This window comes from Crotalus tigris, unplaced genomic scaffold (genome assembly GCF_016545835.1).
Source record: "Crotalus tigris isolate CLP2741 ecotype Arizona unplaced genomic scaffold, ASM1654583v1 scf7180000019011.417310, whole genome shotgun sequence".
Taxonomy (NCBI): Eukaryota; Metazoa; Chordata; class Lepidosauria; order Squamata; family Viperidae; genus Crotalus; species Crotalus tigris.
In genome coordinates this window covers 325,464-346,908 of record NW_024097325.1, presented here as the reverse complement: position 1 = coordinate 346,908, position 21,445 = coordinate 325,464, and the positions used below count along the sequence as shown (strand labels likewise).

The 21,445-nt window shown below is 35.7% G+C and overlaps 2 protein-coding genes across 2 annotated transcripts; both read right to left on the bottom strand.

Annotated features, from left to right (window-relative positions):
• Window positions 1-1,734: 1,734 nt before the first annotated feature.
• Window positions 1,735-7,712, bottom strand: LOC120314845 (vomeronasal type-2 receptor 26-like). Its single transcript, XM_039358350.1, has 5 exons — window positions 7,537-7,712; window positions 6,310-6,601; window positions 4,386-5,246; window positions 2,991-3,117; window positions 1,735-2,645 (listed from the first exon to the last, which is right to left on the bottom strand). Exons 1-5 carry the CDS (start codon window positions 7,710-7,712, stop codon window positions 1,735-1,737), a joined length of 2,367 nt encoding a protein of 788 aa, XP_039214284.1.
• Window positions 7,713-9,779: 2,067 nt separating this feature from the next.
• LOC120314844 (vomeronasal type-2 receptor 26-like) lies at window positions 9,780-20,304 on the bottom strand. The gene is made up of 5 exons (XM_039358349.1): window positions 20,225-20,304; window positions 14,905-15,196; window positions 11,996-12,223; window positions 11,261-11,387; window positions 9,780-10,690 (listed from the first exon to the last, which is right to left on the bottom strand). Exons 1-5 carry the CDS (start codon window positions 20,302-20,304, stop codon window positions 9,780-9,782), a joined length of 1,638 nt encoding a protein of 545 aa, XP_039214283.1.
• Window positions 20,305-21,445: the final 1,141 nt, after the last annotated feature.

Genomic DNA, 21,445 nt, shown 5'->3' with positions numbered 1-21,445 from the left:
CAGTAGAAAAATAAACAATGTCAGAAGCAAAATCCGGGGAAACTTTGAACAAGAAAGCATGTTTTGATGTCTCAATGGAGATCTCTTTTAGAATTCTGCAGTGTGGTGACAAGAGACTTAGATGTTTGCAGTTACTGAGAGTAAGAATTGCAGTTACTGAGAGTAAGAGCAGAATCCTAACTCTAATTATAACTTCATCAACTTTTCCTGCATCTGTAGAAGGACAGGAAGAGAGTCTTGTTCTGAGGGCAGGACAAGAAGCAATGGATGGAAACTAATCAAGGAGAGAAGCAACCTAGAACTAAGAAGAAATTTCCTGACATTTAGAATAATTAATCAGTGGAACAACTTTTCTCTAGAAGTTGTGAATGTTCCAACACTGGAAGATTTTAAGAAGAGACTGGACAACCATTTGTCTAAAATAGTATAGGGTCTCCTGCCTAAGCAGGGGGTTGGACTAGAAGACCTCCAAGATCCCTTCCAACTCTGTTATTCTATTATATTATTTATGTCTCTCTAGTGTTAACATAAATAGAGCTTAATATTAATTCACAGGAGGTTTATATCATGGGCCAAAAGTCAAAGGGCTTCTTGTATTTCAAAACCCATTTTGGAAGCCCTTCACTCCTTTTTGAGAATAATTCTCTTTGAATGCCTCCAATCACATGGAATATTTGTCAAAAGATCTAAAGAATCGTTAAACAGAGTTGAAAACAGGAATGCCCTCCACCTAAACACACTCTGTATTGTTGGCATATGAAGTCTGAAAAATAATTTAGATGGTATGATGTCTGAAAAATAGAATGTATAAAGGAACTTCAAATACATATGTAAACAACATGGAGGAACATTTTATGCATGGTGGAAATGTAAAAAAAAAACCCAGAACCTTTAAAAATGGATTCAAATACATATATATTTTGTCTTACTTTTCAAGGAAGGACCTAGCCACTGATCATGTAGAAAGTTTATGGAAGTCTGTATTCCATATTTTCAGAACTGAATTGGAAATCTCTGAATGCATTTCTGCCTGTTCTCTTATAATGTATTGGTAAATTTCTTTTCTGTGCTTATCCTCTATAGCAGGCATATCTAACACCACAGCATCACAGTTATAATAAAATATATAAGAAATAAAGGAAGTTTGTTATTTATAAACATTAACTATATTATATATAGTAGTTATAATGGTGCTGAAATAAGTGACTTATGACCATATTTCACACTTACAACCTTTGCAGAATTCCTATGGCCACATGATTCAGAGGCTTTGCAATTGACTCATATTTATAATGGTTGCAGTGTCCCAGGGTCATGTGATCAGTTTCTGCAATCTTCTGACAAGCAAAGTCAATGGGTAAAACAGATTCACTTAACAACCATGTTACTAACTTAAAAACTGTAGTGATTCACTTAACAACTGTGGTGAGAGAGGTCGTAAAATGGGGCAAAATTCAATTAACAAATGTTTCACTTAGTAACATAAATTTTGGGCTCAATTGTGGTTGTAAGTTGAGGAGTAACCGTAGCAGCATAAATTCCAATTTTTTTTAAATAACTAGTCAAGACAAATGAAATAGATGGTATGTAAATGAAAATATTTTATTTTATCTATCAAGTGAGAATTAAATCTGAAGATCTGAAACAATTATTCTAGATAAGTGGTATTGAATTTGAACATTAAATGATTCTGTTTTTCTACAAACAATCTAAAATAATGAGACATATACTTTTTTATGGTTTTATGTGGGTTTGTCTTCTTAGCTGTTCTTTGTTGTTGAGAGAAGGCTTCAGGACAATAATGTAGCACTTAGGGAAAAAAATGCAAACTAGTAATCCAACACTGGAAGCTATAATGGAGAAGATCTCCACAGCAACCATGTATTTTCCTTTGGTGCTCAGGTATGTTGGAACAAAGGACAACCAGACACTGCAGAAGACCAACATACTAAAGGTAATGAACTTGGCTTCATTGAAAGCATCAGGCAATTTCCTTGCCAGGAATGCCACTGTAAAACTAATAATGGCAAGGAAACCCATGTAGCCTAAGACACAGTAGAACATGTAGACTGATCCTTCATTACACTCCAGAAAGATTTCTTCTGACCCTGAACTTGTGTCAGCATCTGGGAATGGGGGAGAGATTGTCAGCCATATAGTGCAAATAAATCCTTGAAGCAAGGTGCAGCACAAAAGGATAGACACTGCTACTCTTCTCCCCACCCATCTGATCATCTTAGACCCAGGCTTAGTGGCCATGAATGCCAAAATCACAATGACAGTTTTGGCCAATACACAAGAAATGGCCACAGAGAAGATGATACCAAAAGTAGTTTGACGAAGGAGACATGTCACCTTATCAGGTTTTCCAAGGAATAATAAACTAGAAAGAAAAGACAAGAGGAGAGCAATAAGGAGAGCATAGGTGAGATTCCGGTTGTTGGCTTTGACTATGGGAGTATCCTGATGCTTAATAAAGATCCAAAGAATTCCAGATGTGACCAAAGAAAAGAAAACAGCAGAACTGACCAAAATGATCCCCAGAATTTCTTCGTACATTAAAAATGTTGCAATCTTTGAAAGGCACAAATCCTGGTTCACATTTGCATACTGAGCTTTTGGACATGGAAAACAATCATCCATATCTAGAAAATAAATTAGCAACTTACAAATTGCATGGAAAGAATCAAAACTAAGCCATACATGTTGACAAAAAAAAAAACCAAACAAACAAGTTTTCTTGTTACACTAGTGGATTTTCAATAAAGTTATACTGGAAAACCTCTTTGCTCCAAAACACACTACTTGATATCACTGTCAGAAATCCATTCCATAAATTGACTGCTGGTTATTTTCCATGTTTTACTCCATCAATTTGTCAGGTGGAACCATTATTCCAGAATATTAGTCTAAACTTTTCATTGTTCTTTTGAACCACAGTTTTATTTAGATACTGTATATTTTCTGGGATACCAAATGCAAGAACTCACCTATTTGGTTGGAAATCTTCCCATGTGGACATCGGAGACAATCATAGCAACAAAATGGCTTCCCTTCTATCTTTCTTCTAGTATAACCTGAATGGCACTTGCTATTGCACAGAGATAAAGGTTGGACCTGTTCAAGAAGGAAAGAAGAAAATAGTTTGCTTTGACAATTTTTTTAATGGTAATACAGTACTGGATTTCCATAATGCTTTGTTTCTGTGCCTTTATAAATGGTTAGTTTCTGTTTTAGTTTATTCACATGAGAGCAGGTTTATTTCTACTGGAGAAAGTGCTCGCTGTGTAACCATTCAGCACTACCTAACATTAAATAATGATCATAAGGTCAGAATGTAGACATTTTCTGTATTTTTACAAAATCCAAAATGTGTGCTACAGCCTTGGCACATTCTTTCTTTTGCAGCTCTTGGTATCAATGGGGAAACATATACTTTTATGTAAATATGATAAGAAACATTAACTCTTAAATACCTCAGTCCTCTAGTCACACATCTAATTTAGGAGACAATCAAGGGTTCACTAGGTGGTCCAGAGATTTGTCTGGAGAAAATTTAGGAATCTTGGAATACTTGAAATATTCTAATTTTTGTGTAGGATTTTGTTCTAAGACAATTTGAGGACTGACCGAAAGACATTTGTCTAAAAGCAAACATGAAACTGGCCATACCTGGTTAAACCTCTCTGGCCATACAATATCATCCTCATTAATGGTGAACAATGATTCTTGGGAGTCCTTGGGGTCCATCCTTCCAACTGTGACTCTCAGAAAAGATAGATTGGAAAATGTGATCCAATTCATAATATCAAATCCAGTTTCCAATTCTCCATTTTGGTTGAAAGAAACCTTTTGTTCAGCACTATTATTGAATGAGACCCCCTTCATAAATTTGTTGAGCTACATCAGAGAAGAAGCCAAGACAAGGATAGATAGATAGATAGATAGATAGATAGATAGATAGATAGATAGATAGATAGATAGATAGGGATGGATGGATGGATGGATGGAAGCCCAAGTTGATAAGATCCATTCCCCCCTTTTAAGATAGAGACTGCTTCTGGTGAGTCTGGTGAATATAATCTCTATACTTAGTAATTCTTGAAATGTGGAAATTCAGGAAAGCATGGAAAATCGAGAATTGTAAGGCCAAATAAAGAACACTGTTAACAGGAAATAAAAAAATTGTATGCTACTGTCCTAATACATATGCAGATATAATAATTTATGATGACATTATTTGAAATAGAGCTAGAAAGAAGATGGCATTGAGTAAAATGACATTCTTAAATATATTCTCTTTAGAAGAATGAATTTCATTTAGGTTTAGGATCAGGGTGGCAGATACAGTGAGTAGCCAGTAATTGGTTTGCTTAAGGTTTTACCTTCCACAACTTTTGATCCAGAAGTTCCAATTTGGCCTCATGCCCTCTAGCTCTGTATTTCAGCATTGATGAATGGAAGTCATGCAAAGCATATGCCGCAACATGGATGGCATCGTAGATGCTGTAGCTATGGCCAGTCATGTCCATTTCAAACACAGATGTAGGAAGAGCTAACAGTTTCTCCTTTCCAGTACAGGGAATCACATTTTCTACCTCCACTTCAGAGATGGAGAAGGAACATTCAAAGGCACTTTCCCAGAAGAGCTTGATAAAAGTATCTTCTTTTTCCAAGATTGGGTCCTTCATCTGAACAAATTTCTGGAATCCTGACACCTTCTCTGTGTGAATTGCAAAAGATAGAGCACCATGGAGAAAGATTAGGTCACTATTCCTTAGAAAGGGAAGTGAGGTGAAATCCATCTCAGCGGTCATCACCCAGATTTTACTCTTTCTCCATAATGATGCATCTTCAGTTTTCAAATTAGTGGAAAGAAGTCTCAGAACTATAATTCCATAAATTTCACCATGAACCAGTACTATATTAACTGTGCTTTTCATAACCACCATGTACATTTCAAGTCCCATTTCTACCAACTCAGCAATGCTACTTGAGTCATCAATGATTGGAAATGTTTCAATGAAGTCTGAGCAGATCCCCTTCTGGGCTAGCATGGGAACCAGATCTTGTATAAACTTCTCACCACTGTCATTTTTCAGAGACAAGATCCCAATCCATGTCCATCTGAAATGGAGCAGTAATAGAAAAATTCCCTTATACTGATGGTCCATACTTGGGAACATTTGTTGATATAAAACCGCCTCTTTTTTCATACTACCTTCGATGGTGGAACCATACATTATCTTCAGAAAAAGAAAAATACTGGGAAATAGATAACAGGATACTTTTTTTTTCAAAAACAGTAGTGTGTAGTGATACTATTTATCTGCTTAAGCTGCAATATAGATATTTATACTCAAAAGATATCTCATATTTTGACTCAAGTTGTATTTCCCATATAAATTTAAATCATTCTACATGGAGTTTGTTAAACTGTTGAGCTGTGTCAGCAAACCAAAATTTCCTAACAGCTTGCATTTGTAAATTGATACATTACCTCTTAAAACTCTTTTTCTCTTTTTTCAGTTCTGAGAATGCTGAATATTTTTATCATATTTTCTCTTAAATGTAGCTTTAATGGAAATGCTTCTGAAAATGCTTCTGAAAATTCTTTATAGTTTTAATCACTGTTTGTCTTAAATATTGATTTAGTGGAAAATGAATCACTGATAATAAAGTATTTAAAGAACAAAAGATCAGAAGAGTTATAGCCACAAGCCTGATGACATTAGTACGCTACAGCACGATTTCCTTGTAGTCATTAGTTTTAATAATAATAATAATAATCCTTTTATTTGAGGAAGAATCCCTTCTTTCCTATGCCATAAGCCATTGGTTCTCTACCTGTGGTCCATGGACCCCTTGGTGTACATGATGTCATCACAGGAGGTCCATGAAGGCTTGAAGAAATATTATGATTTAAATCTTAAGTCTTAGTGGTCTGTGGCCATGCCCATAAAAGGTATTTAAAGGGGGTCCATGGTGAAAAAAAGGTTGAGAATCACTGTCATAAATGATCACAGATGTATAAACTTACTTTAGAAATAAAAGACAAGGAAACAATAGAATTTTATGAGATATGGGACAAATGTTACAATTGGTTAGAACTGAGGAGTAAAAAAGTATGAGAAGTAATGTAAATAATTGTAAATATATGTAAGAGATATAGGACATAGTACTGTTAAGGAAAAAATGTGTATTTTGTGTTTTGTTTTTTGTAAAGTGAAAAAGGAATTTTTTTTTTAAAAAAGGATAGAAAGGCATTGATGGCTTTCTATTTGGTCTGGGATCCATCAAAGCTCATACCTGTGGCATCTTATAGAGGGATAGGATGGTAGCCATGTGTAGGCACACTTCAGTGGTAGGTCCTCCAAGGACTGCTATTGGTCTGTGCTGTGTATCACAGTTGTAGTTAGGGATGAACTGGCCCTTTGTAGAGAAAAGCTCCAGTGAGGCCCGATAGGTCCAACTTGTCATGAAGTAGGTATTATAAATCTGAAAACCGAGGGTGTGATTGGGTAAAAGATGAAGATTTCTGTTGATCTCCTTGATGGCAAATTCTAAGGCCAAGATGTGCTGGTATATTGGAGTCATAACTCTGGAAAGGGAAATACATATTTTGTCACCAGGTACTTAGTTGAAAAGGAAGCACATAACATACTTTTTCACAAGTGAATTTGATGGAAAAAGCATCACAATCATTTTGATTTTGATGACAATCTTCCAATAGTCATCCTTCTGAGTAATAATTTCAGAAAATGAAGTCACTTGTTGTTGATTTTTCAAAAGGATACTGATGATTTTTGGAGGAGTAGAGTCACTCCATTTTCTTTAAAACCTCCAAAACCTCCATTGCACCACTATAGTAATTTCAAAGGCTGAGCTAGTATTGATGGCTCTATAGCAAACAGAGAAGCAGAAGATGGCTTAGCTGACTATATTAATAATACCTAATTTTGGGCCATTCAGATTCCTCTTGAAATAAATCGGGTGTTCTAAAAAATGGATTAACAATAGCACTCTAGCATATTACTATAACCCCAAAGTGGATCATAACTTCTTTCATTATGTCAGAGACTTTCAGAAATATAATAAAGAACCTTACTCAGTGATACATAAAAGGGAATATGCAAACTGTTGGAGAAGCTCTAAATCAAGCACTTCCTACTTGCAGCCCACAGGCAACATATGGTCCTGGATAGCTAGTAATGAGGACCTACCAAGATAATGAAAATATTAATATAACATGGTTCATTATTTTCAAATAATTGTGGGAAAATTTGAAAAATAAAAGAAAGATTGTTTTTTCCCCTGCAGGATGCAATCATCACATAGCAATCATGGATTATGGCTGGGGCTCATGAAAAGGAAAAGGAGAGTAAGATAATAATGGAAAAAGAAGAAGAGTGGGAGGATGAAGATAGTGATATCCAGCGAAGAAAATATTCTGCCAATCACTGGAATTGAGGCTAATATGAATATGAAAAGACTTCCTAATTCGAGTTAACTTGCTTTCCATATATAAATTCTTACACAGTGTCCTCAAAGAGCTCCTTAGAGGGATGCTTGCTGAAGTCCATCATTGCATGGAAGACGTAGATCTGAGAGAGCATGTTCACAACAATGAAGTCGCCTGACTGATAATGCTTGTAAAGAAATGGCAGAGGGTCACTGATGCTGCATTTACCCCTGCCAATTCTGCACACCATTTGCGGTAAAGGCATAATAACCAACACTGCAAATATCACTATCTCTGACAACAGCATATTTTCTTTACTCAATTTCTCTGAACCAACATTGTCTTTCATTAAGTATAATTCAACTTGAGTTAATAACTCACCTCCCCCCTCCTCCATGGATTTAGAGCTGAAGTTGAAATAACTACATAGGGATTGTTAATTGCAGTAGAAAAATTCCCAATTTTCAGAAGCAAAGTCCTGGGAAATCTTGAACAAGAAAACATGTTTTTACTATGATAGTAGAGATCATTTTTAGAATTCTGTAGAGTGGAGACAACAGATACAGATGTTTGTAATGACTGGGAGCATTAGAGAATCGTAATTCTAATGATAACTTCCCAAACTTTTCCTTCATTTGTAGGACAAGAAGAGTCTTTTGGTTCCCTAAATACTTAAATAAATGGAATTAATTCACAGAAGTGTCTTATCAGGTGCCAAAGTGAAGTTAAAGGGCTACTTTTAACCCCCCCCAATTTTTTTTGAATTGCTTCAGCCCCTGCCGAGAATGATTCTCTGTGAATGCCTAGAATTAAATGGAAAGTGTGACAAAAGATGTAGAAAATTGTGAAACAGATTTGAAAACAAGAATGCCTCCCCCCTTAAGCACATTCTGTTTGGGGGCAAAAATCCTCAATCAAAGTGTGAATCCAAAATTTTGAGAACCATTGATGTATCATATTATTGCTGAATAGATGCAAGACTTTTGTAGTGTACAAACATAGAATCTCAAGCTATCATTGTTGGCTACACAAGAGTTGGTAGTTCATTTAGACATTTTTTCATGCAATTTCTTGAGAGTCTTATTCCCATGAAAATAGGCAACTTCCTCCTCCTCCCCATCCTCTTCCCCCTCCTCCTCCCCCTCTTCCTCCAATATATGGTACTGCAAATATTGCTGATTTCTTCTGAACTTTCTTTTCTTTGTGTATAAATTCATGAGATTAGAAAAATCTTACACTATTCCTTCAAGGTGTGTACTCCTCATGTACTGCAGTCACAATTTCAACCATCCTTCCTGAGAAAGGAAGGAAGGAGAAGGAAATGAAGGAAGTAGAAATATGTCTAGTGAATTTGAGGACATGTGTCAGCACAGATTCTACCAAGTTGGGATCTGTGTAGTGCTACCCAGACTTTTAGAGAAAAAGTCACAGAGTTCACACTTTGAGTGAGCTTCTCTGCAAGCCTAGTCTTTCCTTTCCAGGTGTCAATGGGGCAAAATGACATGTGAGGTGAGTCATGTGATGTCTTACACCATGAGTTGAGATTCTTTGGAGTCTTGGAATCTGGGTGTCAACTCTACAATGAACCTGGCTGCCACCATTTCCTTCATTCTAAGTTGCCACAGGATTGGGAGGGGGATAGAGGATTTCTACTAGTCTAACCATTTTACTGTCCCATGGGAACTAAGGTCATTTCTGTCAGTTAGATAGGGGCTGAGGCATTTAGTTAGAAAGCCCACCAAACTCTTCTATCCAGCAACATAGATAATTGCATAGCACTAGGGTGGGAAGTTTAACTTTGTAATATTGTTGCTTTTTGAAGAGAACTTAAGACTTGGTTTCACTTTTGACCATGCCAATACTATGTAACCAATAAACATATTATTTGAGGAAATTTCAAGCCTCAGAGTTCTGACTTATTTGGACTTGTCTATCAGAACCTTGACATTGGGATTAATTCAGACTGGTAGTATATGTTCTGCCATATCTAAGATAGATCCATATCCAAGGTTGCCTGTTTTGGACATCCAAGTATGGGCTCTAGCAATGTCACATTTAGAATACTTGCCTCTAATTGTGTTAGCAAGCAATAAATAATGGAATAATACCATAGATTGAAATCATTTTTTAAAAAGAAAATACTGATCAATAGAAATGAAATACATGGTATGTATATGACAATAGTTTATTTTTCTTATAAATTCTGAATTACACCTTATGATTTGAAAGGGAATAATTCTAGGTTAGTGATATTGGATCGGAATATTAAATTATTCTCTTTTCCTGCAGATAATTGGAAATAAAAAGACAAATAATTTTACGTTTTTCTTTGCGTTTGTCTTTTTAGCTGTTCTCTGTTGTTTAGAGCAGGCTTCAAAAGAATGATGTAGCATTTAGAGAAAAAAATACAACTTAGTAACCCAACACTAGAAGCAATAATGGAGAAGATCTCTACCGCAATCATATATTTTCCTTTGGTGCTCAGGTATGTTGGGACAAAGGACAACCAGACACTGCAGAAGAGCAACATACTGAAGGTGATAAACTTCGCTTCATTGAAAGTATCAGGCAATTTTCTCGCTAGAAAAGCCACCGTAAAGCTAATAATGGCAAGGAAGCCCATATAGCCCAAGACACAGTAGAACATGAAGACTGAACCTTCATTACACTGCAGAAAGATTTCTTCCACCCATAAATTTGTGTCAGCATCTGGGAATGGTGGAGAGGTTGTCAGCCATATAGTGCAAATAATTCCTTGAATTAAGCTGCAGCCCAACACAATGGACATGGCCAATCTTCTCCCCACCCATTTGGTTATCTTAGAACCAGGTTTAGTGGCCATGAAAGCCAGAACTACAATTATGGTTTTGGCCAACACACAGGAAATGGCCACAGAGAAGATAATACCGAAGGCAGTTTGACGAAGGAGACATGTCATCTTGCCAGGTTTTCCAAGGAATAATAAACAAGAAAGAAAAGACAAGAGGAGAGCAATAAGGAGAGCATAGGTGAGATTCCGGTTGTTGGCTTTGACTATGGGAGTGTCCTGATGCTTAATAAAGATCCAAAGAACTCCAACTGTGACCAAAGAACAGAAAAGAGCAGAACTGGCCAAAATGATCCCCAAAGTTTCTTCATACATCAAAAATGTTGCAATCTTTACTAGACACAAATCCTGGTTTGCATTTGCATATTGATCTTCTGGACATTGAGAACAATCATCCATGTCTAGAAAATAAATTAACAATTTACAAATTGCGTTGAAAACTGAGCGCTATATTCTTTCTTGGAAAAAAAGGAGCTGATGTATAACATGTGAAAACCAAATATATGGGTAGGCTTATCAACTGAACATCCCTTTGCTCTAAGACTCACTACTTGGTATCACTATGGAAACCATTCCATAAACTGAACGCTAGTCAATTTCCTATCCATCTGTCAAGTGGAAGCATTAATCTAGGCCATTAGTTTAAATCTTTTATTGCAAGATCCAATCTGGGTCGATCCAGATGTTTTGTCTTCTGAGCTTTTGGACTCATGTTGGAGCCCATTTTCAGGGACATTCTCTCTAGCAGAGTGTGTGCTTTGGACTGTGGTATTTATATGGTGCCTGTTATATATTGATTTTTAAATGTTGATTTAGGTGTTGGTGGCTGGCTATTAAATTGTTGGCTGTTGTTTGCTTGTGCTGCCAAACCCTCACCTCCTAAGTCTTTTATTTAGTAAAGCTTTTATTGTTGTTGTGACTTATAATTATATTTAAGTATGTTTTTTAGGATAACATATACCAGAACTCACCTTCTTGTTTGGAAATCTTCCCATGAGGACATCTTAGGCAATCATAGCAACAAAATGGCCTCCCTTCTATTTTGCGCCTACTGGAACCTGAATGGCACCTGCTATTGCACAAAGATAGAGGTTGGACCTATTTATGAAGGAAAGGAGAGAATGTTGTCTTTGATAAATTTCTACTAAATTGTAATACAATGCTAAGGACTGTCCTTGGACTTCATTTTCTTTCCTCATATGTGGTTAAGATTCTGTCTTACTTTATTCACAAGAGAGGATTATTTCAGTTGGAGAAAGTGCTCAGCCATACAACCATCCAGCATTACATAGCATTAAATAAGAATAAGATAATTAGGTAGCTAAATTAGGTTAAGATAGCTAGGTATGTTTGAAAGCTAGATAGACCATTATTACTTTTGATTTTTCTACAAAATCCAAATTTTTTGGCTCATCCTTCCTTTTGAACATGGGTGAATCTTGCTGAATGGGAAAACTGACTCATTCAATATGATATGAAATATCAGTTCTTCAGTACTCCCATACCTCCATTCACAGATTTAACTTACATAGACATACAAGGATTCATCAGGTGGTCTCCAGATATTTGCAGAGAACACTTAGGAATCTTGGAATATTTCAAATATTTTTACCTGAATCTAGTTTCTTTATGGGATTTTGTTCTAAGACAACTTGAGGGACTATAGAAAGATATTTGTCTACAAGCCAAAATTGAACTGGACATACCTGGTTAAATCTCCTGGGCCATACAATATCATCTTCATCAATGGTGAACAATGCTTCTTGGGGATCCATGGGTTTAATCCTTCCAACTCTGACTCTCAGAAAAGATAGATTTGGGAATGTGATCCAATTCACAATATCAAAGCCAGTATCCAATTTTCCATTTTGGTTGAAAGAAATTTTTTGTCCAACAGTGTTATTAAATGAGATTCGTCTCATAAATTGGTTAAGCTAAATGGGAAGAGAGACAGAGAGAGTGACAGACAGACAAGCAGAGATGAGATAAGCTTCATACCTCTTTTCAAAGATAACAATATTTTTTCAAAGTTTAAGAGAGATTAGCAGGTAACGCAATAATAATAAATGATCTTGGAAACCTTAATTAAAATTGTATATCCTTCCGAGCACAAAGAGAAAACAAAGCAACTGGAGTGTTCAGGGATCAAAAATCAAAGGAGAATAAAATAGAAAGCAAATGTATTTTATATTGCAAAGTATAAAGTATTGCAATAACTGATTGGATGAAGAATTAATGTAATTGGATGAAGAATTAATGTAAGTTTGGGGGCTGAACAATATCTCTACTTTCCCTTTCAAAATCAGAAATTTTTCAGTCAGAGAAGATTGGCTATCAGAATGAGTGTCTAGATATGATCTTCTGAAAACCTGGCAGATTATATTTCTACACTTATTTCAGGGATGCCAAGGGCAGATTCATGGAAATAATTTGTCTTTTTTTCTGGAATAACAGGAGGATTCTAATGCCTACAACAAAAATTGGAGCCCTGATTAAACTACAGTCAACAACTGAACTTGTATAGTAGAAAACAAGTCACATGTAGTCCTTTCTATTAATGTATGTATGTGTGTGTGCATATTCAATAGGACAAGGTATCTCTCTCTCTCTCTCTCTCTCTCTCTCTCTCTCTCTATCTATCTATCTATCTCTATCTCTCTATATGGCATAAGAAGTTTTAAATGGCATAAAAAGTTTTAAAACCTTGTCCTATTGAATATGAAGTTATTATAATATTGTATATGCAGATATTTTATTTTATACATTATTTGGATTACAGCTAGACAGAAGGTGACATTTAGCAAAACTATATGTTTTGACACAATCCCTTGGAAGAATGAATTTCACTTAGGTTTCGGATTTGGATGACAAATGTAGTTAGCAGCCAGTAATTGGCCTGTTCTTGAAGATTTACTTTCCACAGCTTTTGTTCCAGATGTTCCAGTTTGGCTTCATGTCCTCTAGTTCTGTATTCCACTGTTGATGAATGGAAGTCATGCAAAGCATGTGCCACCACATGGATGGCATTGTAGATGCTGTAGCTTTGGCCAGTCATATCCATTTCAAGCACAGATGTAGGAAGAGCTAACAGTTTCTCCTTTCCAGTGCAGGGAATCACATTTTCATCTTCCATAACAGAGATGGAGAAGGAACATTCAAAGGCACTTTCCCAGAAGAGCTTGATAAAAGTATCTTCTTTTTCCAAGATAGGGTTCCTCATCTGAACAAATTGCTGGAATCCTAACACCTCCTCTGAGTGAATTGCAAAAGACAGAGCACCATGGAGGAACACTAGGTCACTATTCCTTAGAAAGGGAAGTGAGGTGAAATCCATCTCAGCGGTCATCATCCAGATTTTATCCTTTCTCCATAATGATACATCTTCAGATTTCAAATTAGTAGAAAGAAGTCTCAGAACTACAGTTCCGTAAATTTCACCATGAACTAGTACTATATTAACTGTGCTTTTCATAACCACCATGTACATTTGAAGTTCCATTTCCACCAATTCAAGAATGGTATTTGAATATTCAATAACGGGAAACGTTTCAATAAAATCTAAGCAGATCCCTCTCTGGGCAAACATGGGAACCAGATCTTGTACAAACTTCTCACCACTATTATTATTTACAGACAATATCCCAATCCATGTCCATTGGAAATGCAACAGTAATTGAAAGATTCCTTTATATTGATGGTCCATAATTGGGAACATTTGTTGATAGAGAATAGCCTCTTTTTCTGTACTACTATCAGTGGAGGAACCATATATTAACTTCAAAAAAGAAAAATAACAGGAAATAGACAGAGCACTTATTCTTTTGTGTGTGTTTTTAAAGATAGTGTGTAATGATATTATTTAGCCATTTAAAATATGATATTGATATAAATTCCTGTTTGGCATTCCAATTTTATAGTGCAACAGACAATAGAAGAATGTCTCTTACAGTACATTAGATGCTATGGATGTAAAATTCCTATTAGAATCAATCCAGTTTCTCCAATTCTATTGTCCCAATTGCCATTTTTTTCTACAACAATCAGTATATTTCCTGAATTCACCCCCCATTTCTTTCTTTTCCTTCAATAATATTAAATGGAGCTGGAAATCGTGAATTAGTAGATAGCCCCATAAAATACCTATTCGCTTTTTATTGTTCTCAGAATGCTCTATATTTTTAGTAATTGCTTTTCTTAAGTCAAGCATTAATAGTGAATTAATCCTTGGGAAGACATAGCACACTTGTTGATCTTTGGGTCTTTCAAAAAATAAAAGGTCGAAAGCAGGGCTTTTTTTCTCATAGAAGGCACAGAACAGAGTTCCGGCACCTTTTTTGGATGGAACCTTGTAGGGTAGGCAAGGCGGTTTATATGACGTGTGTGAGTTCCAGAACTTTTTTTTTTTATAGAAAAAAAAAGCACTGGTCAAAAGGCTTAAGGCCATAACCTTAGTCTTTAGTATGCTACAGCAGAATTCTCTTGTCATCAGTTTTGTTAAGACAAATCTCTTTATAGCAAAAAGAATCCATTCCTATGGTATAAACACACCCATTACAATAAGGAAACAATGCATTAATAGTTATCTATTTGGTCTGGGCTCCATCAAAGCTCATACCTGTGGCATCTTGTAGAGGGATAGGATAGTAGCCATGTGTAAACATACATCAGCAGTAGGTCCTCCAATGACTGCTATTGGTCTGTGCTGTGTTTCACAGTTGTAGTTAGGGATGAACTGGCCCTTTGTAGAGAAAAGCTCCAGTGAGGCACGATATGTCCAACTTGTCATGAAGTAGGTATTATAGATCTGTAAACCGAGGGTGTGATTGGGTAAAATATTGGGATTTCTATTGATCTCCGTGATGGCAAATTCTAAGGCCAAGATGTGCTGGTAGATTGGAGTCATGATCCTGAAAAGGGAAATACATATATTTTTTCACTATGCATTCGATTGAAATGAAAGCACTTAATAGCATTGTAATTATTTGGAACTGAATGTGAAGTGTCATAACTGAGATTTTGCCTTTGAAAAATACTGGTTATGAAAATAGTTTTCATCCCAACAATCTTCCAACATTCATCACTCTGGGTAATTATTTCAGAAATTAGAAGTCACTTATTATTGATTTTCAAAAGGATGCTGATTCATTTTACAGGAGTAGAATCACTTCCTTTTCTTCAACACCTCCAAAACAGATTCCATTCTTGATAGTCATTTGGGTATCTCAGATAGCATGATGGCTGTATAGCAAATAGGGAAGCAGAAGATGATTTAGCTCACTGTACTGCAGATTTTTAAAGAAATCAATCAAAAACATGAATTTGAATCTAAATTTATCTGGAAAAACCTGGGTGTTTTAAAAATTGGGTTGACAAAGAGTATTCTATCATAATAATAGTTTTATTGGTTTGTCAAAATATAAAATACAAAGAGAAATTCAAAAAAGTAATAGAAAACTAGAAAAAGGGGGAGGGAAAGAGGGAAGAGAAATGAAAAAGACCAACTTCCAACTCACTTTAACACAGTAGAAGATAACAATATTACAGTGACAACTTTTGCTTTCACACAACAGTATGCACAAGCCATTTCTCTAACAATAAACCTATCTAATTAACAAAAACAAAAGCAAGATTTCATTTTTCTTTTGCAGTGTGAGCACAAAATCTGGAAGCAATTTCAAAAGAGAAGCAAGATTAAATATATTATTTTCTTTGGAATCAGTTTGACCATCTCTGTTTCTCATTGCTGTGGGGAATAATATATACCTCTATTGACTCATTAATCTTTATCCTAATTCATATTAAGGGAATCCTCTATATAAATTCAATTTTTTTAATGCTAAAGGGAGAAAGCATTTTCCCTAGTTTAGATATTTTACTAACTTTAAGCAATATTTGTCTGATGACCAAAAAAAAAAAGGAATACAACTTCTTCCATGCTGTCAGAGAGGGAATTTAATTTAATCTGATAATTAAAGAGGGGATTCATTAAGGTTTTATTTAATACATTGCTCATTACACTGATGTCATGCACAATACCAGTTAAAAACTAGCAAATTTTTTAATGCTCAAATGAAGGTAAAGTAAAAAATTATGACAATCATCGCAAAAGAAGATTTTTTAAAACACATAAACATTTCAGACTTTAGTAATTTATTATCTAAAAACTTGATTGCTCAACAAAGAATTCAAGGAGGACATGACACCTTCTTTTCTGCATGTAAATTATTTTAAGATGTGGACTCTCAGGAAGTCCTATATATAAAAAAAACTCAATCAAGGCATGCATATCAAATGGAAACACACTCTACATTTTCTTGGGCAACATAGTATGATCCAATATGCAGTTTGTAAACATCCCCTTTACAAAATTCAGCTCACACCTGAGCAACAACTAATAAAACATAACCAATCCATTTCCCAGGAAAACACTTTTAAGTTATCCATTGCAAGACATGGGATTCACTCACTGAGCATGGAGATCCACTCAATAATGAACATCACATCTTTCAACTTTAGGAATATATGAATATTTCAACCATTTCATTGAAAAGAATTCTTCTTGAGGTTCCTTCTACCCTAGGAATACCTTCCCATCATATAGCTGGGCTTAACTTTTCTTCCTCCTTTTCTCATATTTGGTATTAAGTACCAATTTCCTGAATGCAAAATTCTATTTGTGTGAAATGCTTGATGATTTTCACATAATCATGGGAAAATTTGAAAAAAAAAGGAAGATCTTTTTTCTTCAGCATATTTTATCCTTTTTCCTTCAGGATATAATCATCAGATTATGATTATAGCAATAGCATTTAGACTTATATACCGTTTCACAGTGCTTTACAGCCCTCTCTAAGTGGTTTACGGAGTCATCATATTGCGCCCAACAATCTGGGTCCTCATTTTACTGTCTTCGGAAGGGCGGAAGGCTGAGTCAACCTTGAACAGGTCAGGATCGAACTCCTGGCAGTGGGAATGCAGAATTAGCTTGCAATACTGCATTTTAACCATTGCATCACCAAGGCTCTCTAGTGGCATAGGGTTTCCTGCTTGAGCAGCGGGTTGGACTGGAAAGTTTCTGAGTTCCCTTTCAACACTGTTATTCTGTTCATGGGTTATGGATGAGGTTAATAAAAAGGAAAAGGAATAGAAGATGATTCTGGAAAGGAGGAGGAGAGGGAAGATGTATATACTGACATCCACCAAAGAAGATATCTATCTATCTATCTATCTATCTATCTATCTATCTATCTATCTATCTATCTATCTATCTATCTAAATGTTTAAGTAATTTTTAAAGTATGTAATGTTACTAAAAATGTATTTGAGAGTACTTGTGTTAAGAGAAAGTTAAAGAAAATGATATACTAGTTTAAAGAAAACTTTGTGTTCTAAAAAGGAAGCTTATATATTCTCTAAGCTTAGTATGGAAAGTGAGACCTAAATTCAATACTGAAGTTCAAAGCCTATATATTAAGAAATTAAAGAAAAAGATGTATTAGAATGTTTTGATTCTAGAAAAGTATTTTAAAAAGTTTAGCAATTTTTTTTTTTAAAAAAGAGGGTGGGGAAAAAAAGAGAAGTTATCCCAGTAAGGTCGAAGAATTTGAAAGTATATAGTTAACTTTGTTAATAAAAATGGTGATAGTTTACAAAGATTATTGGGTGCAAATAAAAATACATACTATTCCCACAGGAAGGAAGATAAAACAGGAATGGTTAAATTGATCATCTTATTCAAAGAGGAGAATATATTTGAGTATGTTTTTCATTTGGATATCACTTCTGGATTTTGTGCTTGTGATGGAAAAAAAATGAAACTTTGACTTTGGTTTTGTCGATTAGATAGATTTGTTGTTATAGAAATGGCTAATTATATATTAATGTATAAAAACAAGAAGCCAAGGCTGGAGTGTTTTTATCTTGTACTGTGCTAAAGAGTCAGAAGTCAACGTCTTTTTTTTCTTTTTCCCTTGTACCTCACACCTTTTCTCCCCTCTCCTTTTCCCTCCCTTAATTTCCTATTTCTATTTTTCTTTGTATTTTATAAATGAATGAATGAATGAATGAATGAATAAATAACAGTTAGGAAGTGAAATAGGAGTCAACCAGATCTTCCTCTTGAGCATGGAATTTATGGATTTCGTTGTCTTGTAGTTAGCACAATAAATTGCTTTTCGCCTTCATGTTCAAGGCAGAGCATCCAAGGCTAACCAGGTTACTCTGGCACTTGAAACAATATGTTCTTCCTCCCTGTCAACACAATTAAATAATCAACAATTGGCTTTTTATAACTTCTGGTATGAAAACTTCACCTTAACCAATGAAAGGACTGGCCCTTTTCATTCTCATGGATGACTGTACAGGTCGCGTCAAACGCAACCAACATAATAAGGAGTCATGGAGACTGGAGGCATGGTTCCTCACTTGTTTTTCAGTATGTGTGTGGCAAAATGAATACCACCTGGACTGGATGGCTTGTGGCAGCTGCTGTATCTGACAGTTTAGTTGATCCTAAACAATTAGAGACATCATGAATAAATTGATGCACCTGTCAACAGAATTGTGGGAATTCAGGTCTAGAACATTTGAAGAGCAGCAGGATAAAGAAGGTATTTGTAGGGGATAGTCCCAAAGACTCAGAAGACATTCAAGTAGATTAGGAAGTAAAGGAACGGTTGCTAGAATTGGGTATGTCTAGTTTAACGAAGAGAAGGACAAGGGGGGACATGATAGCAGTATTCCAATATCTCAGGGGCTGCCATAAAGAAGAGGGAATTAAGCTATTTTCCAAAGCACCTGAAGGCAGGACAAGAAGCAACGGGTGGAAACTAATCAAGGAGAGAAGCAACCTAGAACTAAGGAGAAACTTCCTGACAGTGAGAACAATTAATCAGTGGAACAGCTTGCCTCCAGAAGCAGTAAATGCTCCAACACTGGAAGTTTTTAAGAAGAGACTGGACAGCCACTTGTCCGAAATGGTGTAGGGTTTCCTGCCCGAGCAGGGGGTTGGACTAGATGACCTCCAAGGTCCCTTCCAACTTTACTACTATTATTATTATTAAATGTACAATCTTATTGCTCTTTTTAAAATGGGACACTGATAGAAATTCCCTTTATAAAGTTAAAATAGCTTGTCAGTGTGTGTTGATGAGCTAGAACTCAACTAGCCCCCAAAACTGGTTTTGAGACACAGTTAATATCTTGGAAAGCAGAAACTATTCTCAAATGATTATAAGCCTTTTTTTTTTTTTACAAGTTCCTGTCCTTGCTATATATTTGGCTGGCTTTCCGCACAAAACCTTCATAGTGGCCAATATACATCTAAAACTTGCTTGCAATAGCAATAGCACTTAGACTTTTATACCACTTCACAGTGCTTTACAGCCCTCTCTAAGAGTTTACAGTCAGCCTATTGCCCCCAACAATCTGGCTCCTCATTTAACCCACCTCGGAGGGATGGAAGGCTGAGTCAATCTTGAGCTGGTGAGAATCAAACTGCTGAACTGCTGGCAATCAGCAGTCAGAAGTAACCTGGAGTACTGCACTCTAACCACTGTACCACCACGGCTCAGTAGAAGGTTGCTGTGATTTTCTAATTGCCATCTTGGAGATTTGGAAAAATTTATGGCTGTCTTTCCCGTAATATTACTTTCCTTCTTTATGAAAGCAAGCACTCAATTTATAGATCCTAAGCACGCTATCTTTAGCCAACAAGCTATCAACAGTTGCAGCTAGTCTGAAATATGCTGTTGAACTGGTTGCTCATTATTGCACAATATATATTTTATAAAAAGGATATAATAAATGAAAAAAAAACTGGGGGGATGAAGATCCAGCAAAGAAAAGATGATGTCAGTCATTCCAAGTAAGGCTAACGTGAATATGAAAAGACTTCCCAGTTCAAATTAACTTTTTTTCTCTGTATAAAATCTTACACAGTATCCTCAAAGAGCTCCTTAGAGGGACATTTGCTGAAGTCTATCATTGTGTGGAAGACATAGATCTGAGAGAGCATGTTCACAACAATGAGGTCTCCTGACTGATATTGCTTGTGAAGAAATGGCAGAGGGTCACTGGTGCTGCATTTAGCCCTGCTAATCCTGCACACCACTTGTGGTAAAGGCACAATAACCAATACTGCAAATATCATCACCTTTAAGAATGACATTTCTTTGTAAGCCAATTTCCCTGCTCCAACATTCTTTCATTAAATATAATTCTACTTGAGCTAATGGCTCAGCTATCCCCCAGGATTTAGAGGTGAAGTTGAAATAATTACATAGGGATTGATAAAGTAAAGCCCTGGGAAACTTTGAACAAAATATGTTTTTGCCATCTTAGCAGAGATTACCTTTAGCATCCCTTAGCATAGTAATAAAAGATACAGATGTTTGTAATGATTGAGAGCAAGAGAAGAATCTTAACTAATAAGAACTTCATAAAGTTTTACTTCAGTTTGTAGGACAGAAATAGTGTTCATGTCTTCCAATTGCTAAGACAAAAATAGCTTAATATTAATTTATAGATTATATCATAGTCAACATAAAGTGAAAGGGTTCCAAACCCATTTTGGAAGCACTTTATCCCTTCTGAGAATGATTCTCTGTTAATGTCAATTACATTACATTTAAATTCAATTCAATTTAAATTAAATTAAAGTCAATTAAAGTCAACTACATTTAAAGTATGACATAAGACCTATAGAACTGTTGAACAGAGTTAAAAACAGGAATGCCCTTCCACTTAAAAACACTATTTGGGGCAAAATTCCAATCAAAGTTGGCATCCCAAATTTTGAAATTGATTTAGATATCAGACTATTGCTTAATAGATGCAAAACTGTTGGAGGACACATTAGCCCATCCCAACATTATTGTTTGCACAAGGGGTTGGTAGTTTATTTAGTTTTCTCTTGCAATTTTTTAGGAATCTTCTTCCCATGAAAAGAAGCAGGTTCATCTTCCTCCTTCTGTATGTATGGTTTTTTTTGTATTGTTGTTGTTAATTGCGAAGTTGTGTCCGACCCATTGCGACCCCATGAACAATGTTCCTCCAGGTCTTCCTGTCCTCTACCATCTTCTGGAGTCCATTTAAGTTCACATCTACTGCTTCAGTGACTCCATCCAGCCATCTCATTCTCTGTCGTCCCCTTCTTC

Bases quoted from the DNA above. Each gene is read 5' to 3' on its own strand.
- LOC120314845 (XM_039358350.1), bottom strand. From the start codon at position 7,712: ATGGTGTGCAGAATTGGCAGGGGTAAATGCAGCATCAGTGACCCTCTG. The intron at 6,602-7,536 runs GTAAGAATTTAT...TTCCCTTTCCAG, and splicing joins GAGCTCTTTGAGGACACTGT to AGTTATGACTCCAATATACC. The intron at 3,118-4,385 runs GTAAAACCTTAA...CTTCTTGAACAG, and splicing joins TGGATCAAAAGTTGTGGAAG to GTCCAACCTTTATCTCTGTG.
- LOC120314844 (XM_039358349.1), bottom strand. From the start codon at position 20,304: ATGCTCTCTCAGATCTATGTCTTCCACACAATGATAGACTTCAGCAAA. The intron at 15,197-20,224 runs GTAAGATTTTAT...TTCCCTTTTCAG, and splicing joins GAGCTCTTTGAGGATACTGT to GATCATGACTCCAATCTACC. The intron at 11,388-11,995 runs GTATGTCCAGTT...CTTCATAAATAG, and splicing joins GGCCCAGGAGATTTAACCAG to GTCCAACCTCTATCTTTGTG.